A 9,658-nucleotide genomic window follows, 5' to 3' on the forward strand; every position below is an offset into this window, starting at 1 on the left:
TTCCACCATACCAGGCTTCATTTTCTCATTACAGAAACCTCATACGTTAAACCCTGTGTCTTACACAAATATTTCTAGAACAGTTTCTTATTCTAGTTTTCTTCTTTCTTTCTTTCTTCCTTTCTTTCTTTCTTTCTTTCTTTCTTTCTTTCTTCCTTTCTTTCTCTCTTCCTTTAGAAAAAAAGTGAACACCCATCTCTGGAGATACTTGCCAGCATTCTTAGGGAAAATTTATTTTTTGACCTGTGTCCCTATGTGACACTCCCAGTGTATAATTCTGATTTTTTTCTAAAGTTTCTGGTGGCATAGTTTTAGACCTTATTGTATAAATAACATGTTGTAAAGCTAAATAGTTCTCAGCCTCTTTATTCTGCCTCTGTGTTTGTCTATTGTTTGTGAAATGAACCCATGCTATGTGGCCTCTCTTTTGTCCAGTGCTGGAAATTACATAGGCAGAGGAGCTCCCCACTTCCTAAGTTGCAGGATGGAAGGAAAATATATTATCTAGCCCGAGGGAACACCATAAGTTTGTAATTTTAACAAACCCGTCTTCCACATTTCCATAATAGGATAAAAATATCCCTTCCTTTCTCCATTCCTCAGGAGTTCTTTTTAAAACCTAAACCTGGTGTCTTTTGCCTGCAATTCCAACTATACGAGGTGGCTAAGGCGGGAGGAGGCAAGGCCAGCCTGGGCTAGAGAGTAAAGCCTTCTATCAGAAAGATACTTACTACATGTACCAGGCTTGGAGCCCTGAGCTCACAGAGATCGCCTGCCTTTCTGTCCCTAGCTCTGGGATTAAAGGTGCCACACCTGAAGTGTATGTATGCTGATGCCCTCCAAGGCCAAAGACTTTGGATTCCCATGGAGGAGTACAGGTGGTGATGAGCTACCCCTTTAAGGTACCAAAAAGACCTTAAGGGGCAGGGGCAGAGATACATTGAGCTATTTCTCCAGCTTCCCTTCAACTTTTTGATAACCAGGTATGCCTAACTGTCCCAGGCAGTGGCTTTAGTTCTTTTTTTAACTCCCTAGAGCTAGAAATTTGATCTTTCAACAAATATTCACTAATAAATGGGGTTCTTTTTGTTTGTTCTTATTTTTGTTTTTGTTTCTCCAGACAGGGTTTCTTTGTGTAGCCCTGTCCATCTTGAAGCTCACTCTATAGACCAGGCTGTCCTTGAACTCAAGAGATCTGCCTGCCTCTGCCTCAGGGGTGCTGGGATTAAAGACTTATAAATGGGGTTCTTACCATCTCAGAATTCTCTATTGTACTGTTGTGTGATTTTAGCAGACAATATGTTGATGTGGTTTTGCCGGTCTTTAGATGTCATTTCCATCCCTGTCACTGACATACTTTGCCCTCTGTGGGGTGAGAGAATGCTAGCATGAGCTCTGCCTGGAAAGGCCTGCAAGCAGGGCCTCTGAGTGGCAGGTGAAATCGGCTGCCTTGCTCATGGGTGTGATCCCCATTGGTTTTGTGTGGAAAGGATACAGTTTCTACTTGTATCTTTATCGATTGTCCGTATTTGTTGTGTCTTATAACCACCCTATTTTTATAACAAAAGTAGTGGAGCGGGAAAGAAACAGAAAAACAAAAACTACATATGGCTAGCCATGTATGCTGAGAATCCTTGCATTCCTGGGGGATGAGTGATCAAAGGAGCTAGGAAAATACTGAAATCTAAGTCACTTCAAGTGCCTTAAAGACAGTGTACCAGGAACAAGGGAACTTAGCACCCCTAATTAGTATTCTTGAAAATTCTTGTATAGCAACAAGTCTCTTCCCGAAGTCATAACCACCTGACTGATGGAGGTGACACCTGTTTGCTAAACCAGCCACACCGTTTATTTATTTTAAATGCCTGGGTGTTGTGTCTGTATGTTTTGTACACCATATGTGTGTGTGGTTCCCGTGGAAACCAGAAGAGGTCGTTCTCTCTTCTGGGACTGGAGTTACAGATGACTGCTAACGGCCACATGGGTACTGAGAATTGAACCTGGATCCTCTGGAAGATCAGCCAGGGCTTTTAACCACTTGGCCATCTCTCCAGTGTCCCCCTCCCCATTTCTTCAGCATAATCCAAGAGCCCTTTCTAAATACCTGAGTTTTTTTTTAAAGGAAAGTAAAACTAAATGCTTTTGTTATGAAAGTTGTACTGATGTTTTAAATGGATGTCATATTAAATAATTCCTGTGATATTTATCAATCAAAATTACTTTTAATTGCAAATGTGTTGTTAGAATGACGCATGAATTTTACATCTACTTATCAGTACATGTAAGGGAATAGACTCTTAAGGGGGACACAGTCCCAAAAGACAATTAATTCATTAGGCCTCTGGCAGAGTTTATAGGCTGTTATTTTCATATTTCCCAGCCCTTAAGTGTCCTCCATTCATGATAACTTAATGGTGTACCATTTACAAGTTTAGATAAAAGGCACTTAACACTTCTGCTGTGTCTCTCTTCCTTTGGCCCTGGGGAAGTTCTGCACTGTGATGTGGACTATTATACTCTAGCATGTAATAACTGAATGATGGTGTGTGGTGTAGAAGGTCGGTTGTCTGTCCATTCTGTCCCTGAAGCTCATCTTTGCTTGCTGGCATCATCATGCACCCTGCCTTCATCTTTTCTAATTGCCATTTTTTCTTAACAGACAGAAAAGGGAAATCTGCTTTAGAAGAGCAAGTAGCCATTTGGTTGTTCCTTGTTTTATGAGACCAGGCCCTGTGTGGGCTGACCAGTTTAGCATTCGGAGCTATTCCTAGCAGCTTCCAGCTCCTAGGCTCGGGTGTCTGTGCCTCATAAACGAGGTTGCACCTTAAGCAGGATGCGGTAGAGCTTGTAAGGGCATGGTTTTCTCAAATATGGGAATTGCTGATCCATTTGTTAAAAAGATTTCCTTGCCCCAGTGCTGACCTGTGTGGCTTGCACTGTCTCCTGTGGATGTGGTTGCAATCACTGTCACCAAGAGGACATTCTGTTCTACTCAGAAATGAGGAGAGAGAGAGAGAGAGAGAGAGAGAGAGAGAGAGAGAGAGAGAGAGAGAGTTGATTCTAACGGAGGCGAGAAGAGGAAGTCGAGTGTCCTCTGTCAGGTTTTACCCCAAACTAGAGGCTCATGTTTTCTCATTGGCACTGTAGGATTCAACAAGCCGCAGCAATTCTGTCCCCCCACACAGACCCTTGGAGCTGGGCAGCAGTCCTCCTGCACACACACACACACACACACACACGCGCGCGCGCGCGCGCACACACATCCTTGGAGCCAGCATTGTAAGCATATTCTGGACACAGATCCATGCTGATATCTGAATCCTTGTCCTCATGAATGTCCAGAAAATGCTCCTAACTCCCTTGCCACCTCTCCAGAACCGCCCCCACACTGAGTTTTTTTAAGCATGCCATCCCTGTTGTAACTTGGCAATCTTGCTTTCTGACTGCAGCCGACGTTCTGAGCGAAGAAGCCATCCTCAAGTGGTATAAAGAAGCACACGCCGCCAAAGGCAAAAGTGTCTTTCTCGACCAGATGAAGAAATTCGTGGAGTGGCTCCAAAACGCAGAAGAAGGTAGACTTCATTTGACAACTCTGAGGGTCACTGAACAAATACTTGGTCACTGTATTTCAGGTCACCTCCCCCTCGCTTTCCTTAACATCCTTTATGTGCCCTTATAGATAAGCTTTTTTATTTTGCCTACATCTAAAGGCAAAGTAATACATATTTTTTAAAGAATTAAAAAAAAAAGGAACTCAGCTTATCCACTTGGTGGACTATGGCAAGGATGGAATGGTGGGGCTTAGCCACACACGGTGCGATTAGTGGGGTTTCAGCCCCTTCAGGTGAGCCATGCTGGAGACAGAAGCACAGCGTGAAAGCCTGCCTTAGAATCAAAGGTTAAGCTCCTCGGTGATGAGTGTGGGTTCTTTGCATTGTTAGAAGGCCAAAGTTCACTGGGAAGTTTGATCTGCTCTTAGGCTTTGCCTAATGAATACATGGTAAAAATGTCCCAGGCTGATGACTGTAGTGATATTTTGTTTGTAATCTAACAAATAAGGTTGCCTGAAGATCAGAGTGGAGAGCTGAGTCATTAGTTCCACTGAGGCCAGGCGATGGTGGCGCACACCTTTAATCCCAGCACTCAGACAGAGGCAGGCTGACCTCTGTGAGTTCAAGGCCACCCTGGGCTACACAAAATTGATCCAGTCTAAAAGACAAACAGGTGGTGGCACACACCTTCAGTCCCAGCACTGGGGAGGAGGAGACAGAAAGGGACATAAGGTGGAAGGAGACGAGAGAGCAGATGCAGTCTGGAGATGCACTGTGAGGATTCCTAGAGACAGTCGAGTTAAAAGGTCTGTCTAGTAGCGGGCCACTCTGCTTCTCTGAGTTAGATTGCAACAAAATATCACTAGAGCCCACAGCAGTGGCTGCTCATTAGAAGTTCATCCATAACCTCACTTCAGGGAGCCTGATAATAAAAATTCCCTTTCTTTCTCTCCTAGAATCCGAATCAGAAGGTGAAGAAAACTAAATGTCTCAAGCACACTGCCTAACTCCACACTTTGCGGACGGGATTGCTGAAGCATTGGGGGAGGGAAACTCGGCTTCTGTTTTACCAAGGAAATAAATGTTAGGCAGCGAGGCCTCCCTGCTCGGAGCTCGGAGGGGAAGGGGTTTTCATTTCTGTTTTGTTTAAACGGAGCCCTGAGGCATCAGCTAAGACACTTGGGACTCTACCTCTCGCTGTATGCTAATTAAAGCCATTCACCAAGGGGTCAGGTAGGAACCTGAAGCTCAATACTCATTTGACCCCTTTTTTTAGCTGTATTTTCAGGTACCGTGTGAATGCCCCACTGCTGTCTGTATCACAGGGCCATTTCAATAGTTGTGTTTCTTCCGCTCGTGGATGTGATTTGACAAACCAGTTTTTTAAATAAATGGCTTTTTAAAAATCCTTGCGTGTTTTTATGCTCAGAGTTCTTTTCGTTTATTGGTATAGTAGGGATGGAGACGCCATGACCACAGCTACTCTTAGGAAGAAAACATATCATCAGGGCTGGCTTACAGTTTAGAGGTTTAGTCCATTATCATCATGGTGCCAAAGAGGAAGCTGAGAGTTCTGGATCTGAATCTAGCAAGGAGAAAGAGTGTCACACTGGGTGTAGCTAGAGCATCTGAGACCAAAGCCTGCCCCCAGTGACACACTTCCTCCAACAAGGCCACACCTCCTAGTAGTGCCACTGTCTATGGTGACCATTTTCTTTGGGAACCCTGCAGGGTGTGTGAGAGTGTCCAACCCAGGCTTCAGGTTTGGAACCTGGCCTGCACCTTCACCTGTTCAGCCAGCTCCTAGCCTCCACCTCCCCGCCCCCAGATTTTTATTCCTTCACGTTACCTTCTTAACAACACAGGTGTCATAATTTTTTCCTATCCAAACATTAAATGGTTACATTTCTTATCTATGAGACCTACTGTGTCTAGAAAGCCATGACCCCAGCATTTCAGGGGCTGAAGGACAGTTTGGGCCACACAGTGAGCTTCAGGCTATAGTGGACTACAGTGTAAGACCCTATTCCAAATACTTTAGTGGGGGAGGGAGAGAAGACCTTAGTCTGGTCTTTCGATCATCTTCATGGTGAAATGGAAATTAACCCCGATATGTGTGTACACTGCCAGTAACATCTCAGAAGTTACTACAGTTGTTAAATATATAGTATTGGAGCCCACAAGACTGAACAGCGAAAGTACAGCTGAAGACCAGTAGACAGATCCACGGGGAGTGTTTATACATTCCAGATGGAGAAGCCGATTGCAGAGCTTCAGTGAAAGACCCTCAGAGAGTGTCTTTCAGTCTGGGGAGACCCTTCCCAAGGAACAGCGAGGCCAGCGGATGCAAACAGCAAGAGGTTTATTCAGATACACAGGTACCTGGGGCGTCCAAGTCTCTCGGAGGACTGGCGTGCTGTCAGGCTGGGGTAGCGGGTTTTTATAGGGTAAAGGGAGCAGAAGCGCGGTTACAGAAGCGAGATGCATAGTTACAGGGTTTTCATTGGTCAGTTTGAATATGGCCGAGTTCAAGTCAGGACAAGGTCCCTGGTTCCCGAGAATTCAGATATGGGCTGCCTTGGCTCTTGTCTAGGGCAGACAGGGTGTCTTTCTCGGTATTCACCGTTCCTCCCCCGGCCCAGCCACAGGTGTCTCTATCTCGTTTTGGCAGCTTCTAAACTGCCCTTTGTTAAAACCCTGAATATTCAGTACAAGCCTTGCAAAATGGTGTTACCGGTGCTAAGTTGTTTAACAAGCTGGGCGGGGGGGCTTTCATCAGTAACGCCTGTCTTCTGGATAGTCACTGTCAGTTCTGTAGAAATCGCATGAAATCCTGTCCTTTCTCCTTTCCAGAAAACCCCAACAGTGTATACATCATTCATTAAGCCTGACTTCTCCTGTACTGGCAACCGTATACCCTTCCACACCATGAAGCCCTGTGTGAAAGTATTCACACAGTTAAACCTTTGTTCTAGTCAGATCTACATAAAGCTAATCCTCCACAACTATCTATTGGCAGGACCCACTGACAAGAAAGGAGCCCTAAGCAGGAGGCTCTGAGCAGAAAGACAATCTGGCCTACTGATAAACAGGTCTGGGTGCCCCCAATTCTCTAACAGCTGATTCAGGAAGGTGTAATCTACTGGCCTTTTGCTCTGACCTAACAAGCTATTAATATTCTGTATTTACCCTTCACCTTGGTTTCAATTAACCTAAAATCATAGCCCAGGAAATTGACTGTTTCTGCCTTTACCCCTAGAGATACAGGAAATAGGTTTGAGTCACCAAAGCAGCATCAGAGACGTTAATTCTCACCTGGGTGCTGGCAGGCACCCTGCTGGAGATGGAAGCAGTTTCCATAGAGATTCCTATTAATTCAGGCAGCTACATGCTGATGCAAATCAAGCACCTCGCCTTCCTCCGGAGCCGGGGCCGAGGGTTGCTATGGTTACCAATGCTGTGTTCCCTTCTGCGGGGGATGGAAACGGAAATGTTCTGAGCACAGCGGTGCTACTGCGTTCCCCATGACTGTTCATCATAGATGTCTCCCTTAAAAGTCAGTTAGTGCACGAAAGCTTCTTAGAACTTTGTGTGGATTCTTAATTAATCCTCCCGACATCTGCCGGGGAGCTTCACAGCCACGTCCTCTCCAAGCTGCAAGGCTCCTCCTGGCCAGTTTCAGCCGTTTCCATGGTTGTTAACTATATGAACTGGAAACGTGTGTGTGGGTAGAAGAGCAAGAGACATCAAGAGAACGTTGGAGAGGACACAGGAAGAATAAGTGAGGCCTGATTAAAAGACTGTATGAACTAATGTAGTTTCCCTCAGACCTAATTAGCCAGTTTTCTCCTGCCATAGTGAATCTCCGAACCCTGAGAGGTTTGATAGGCTTAACCCCAAAATAAACCTCGACAATATAGTTCCATGCTACTTGTATTGTCCTTGTGTCTGTTTCTTTTCTCTGAGCTGAAAGAAGTGTGTATGTTAAGGGGTATGTTTGTATTCATGTATACTCAGGTGATTTTAGTTCTCCAAGGAGTCTGCTCTCCGTGGTAACAATGTAATAAGTCTGACCATTTCAGAAACATTGTAGCCTTTACTCTTGAAAAACAAAGTGCTTTTGCTGTCAGGGCAAGGGAAGGTCCAAGAAGACAAAAGTGCTACATAGACAGTTGAAACAAAATGAGGGTGCACCTCTAAATGGTATAAAAACCTTCTTCTCCTGTTTGGTCAGGCAGTATATTCGCTGCTGGTTCTCTAAGGTCCTCCAGTGGGACAGAACTAAGTGGGTGAAAATATACAGAGATGTTACAAGTTTTTAAATAGTAACTGAAATGTTGAGAAGCCAGTATTTGGCCATGACGCTGGGTTGTTAGTAGTTGGAATGGTTCCAAAATAGCTGTCTGTCACTGAGGGGTGCTTGCCCATGGTCACTTAGTCTGCCTTTCCCTGTGCTGGGACTCCAGAATTCCCTGGAGAAACGCTGATCTGTAAGCAAAGCAATCAGCAGCAATGATGGCACACATCAGCTCAGCAGCCTTTTTAAGTCTGGGCTCCTGTCAGAAGGTGCCACCCACAATTGGGGAGGGGCTTCTCCATCAATCAGGACTGTTCTTCCAGCAGGTTTCCTACTCGGGTGATGCTAATGTGGCCAGTTGACCTTAAAACCAAGCATAACTGCCTTGCAGGTGAGAAGAAAGTGTGGTGTTCCTTGGGTTTTGTATGTGTATGTGTGTTTCACCTGCATCTATACCTATACATAGCATGTATATGGTGCCAACAGAGGACAAGTGGAATCATGGACAGTGTGTATCACACTGTGGGTACTTGAATTGAACCCCAGTCAGTCTTCTGGAAGAGGACCCAGTGCTCTTAACTCCATTCCTGTGATAATCTTCTTTTATTACATTGTGCGTGTGTGTGTGTGTGTGTGTGTGTGTGTGTGTGTGTATGCTTGCATGTGCATGTGCCTGCGCACACATCCTCATCCTACTCATATAGAAATCAAAGGCCAACTTGGCAGCAAACTCAGCGCTCTCCTTTCACAAATGTGGGCCCCAGGGATTGAATTAGGTCACAGGCTTGATGCAGGTGTACCCACTGAGCCATCTTGCCCTAGAATCTGATATTTTTAGAGGACAGCTCTTTAAGGGAGGGGGGAAAAGGCAAGGAAGAAAGTTCCTGGTTTCTCCCAGACCACCATCAATTTACAGAAATCTCTATTATCTTCCCTCCTCTCCACGTACATGAGAAGGATGTGAGATTAAATGGTAGTCACATCATAGAGCTGTGGTGATGTTTTTGTTTGTCTTTCAAGACAGGGTTTTTCTGTAACAGGCTGGTCTGTTCTGGAACGTGCTCTGTAAACCAGGCTGGCCTCAAACTCACAGAGATCCATTTGCCTCTGCCTCCCAAGTGCTGGGATTAAAGGTGTAGGCCATCACACCCAACAGTTTTCCTTGGTTTCTTGATACTTTGTTTTGCTGTTCTCTGTGTTCAGCTAACTTCTGGTGTCTGATTAAGGAAACAGAATTGCTCTACCAGGCATCACAGCCAACTCCTTCAGCACGAGCTCAGGAACAGGCATGAATGCTATCAGTGCTAGGGATTGAACCCAAAGACTGCTTACTCCAGGCAGCTGCTCTACATAGCCCGACTCGTTTTCACTTACACTTTTATTACATTTATTTAATTATGGGGAGGGGGCACATGAGTCCTATGTGTATGTGTGTATACACATGAGTATGTGTGAAGGTCATGGGACAACTTGTGGGAGTGGGTTCTCTTCATTTACTGTGCAGGTCCATGGGCTCAAACTCGGGCCATGAGACTTGGCCACAAGAGCCCGTAATTCATAAGCCATCTCCCCAGTTGACACTTGTATTTTGAGACAGTCCTTCTCTTAGCTGCTCAGGCTGGCTTCGAGCTTTCAATTCTCCCGTTTCAGCCTCCCACATCCCACTGAGATTATTATTTTTTACTAATAATTGAGAAGTATAAGACTGGTTTTCAGTGATAACTTTGGAGAATATACTTGCCTTCATACTTGTCATTAAACAAACAAAACAGCCAAGCCTAGTGGTTTGTGCCTGTCATTTTGACACTTA

At 45.0% G+C, this 9,658-nt stretch overlaps 1 protein-coding gene across 1 annotated transcript in view; it reads left to right on the forward strand.

The window, feature by feature from the left end:
- The window catches only part of Bzw2 (basic leucine zipper and W2 domains 2), a 48,713-nt gene extending 43,756 nt beyond the window's left edge, over nt 1-4,957 (forward strand). Inside the window, exons 11-12 of the mRNA XM_005343851.3 lie at nt 3,450-3,572; nt 4,508-4,957. Coding sequence (XP_005343908.1) covers nt 3,450-3,572; nt 4,508-4,536 — 152 coding nt within the window. The 3' untranslated portion in view covers nt 4,537-4,957. The remainder of the gene's footprint in view (nt 1-3,449; nt 3,573-4,507) is intronic.
- Nucleotides 4,958-9,658: the final 4,701 nt, after the last annotated feature.

The sequence above is a fragment of the Microtus ochrogaster genome, chromosome 1 (genome assembly GCF_000317375.1).
Source record: "Microtus ochrogaster isolate Prairie Vole_2 chromosome 1, MicOch1.0, whole genome shotgun sequence".
Classification (NCBI taxonomy): Eukaryota; Metazoa; Chordata; class Mammalia; order Rodentia; family Cricetidae; genus Microtus; species Microtus ochrogaster.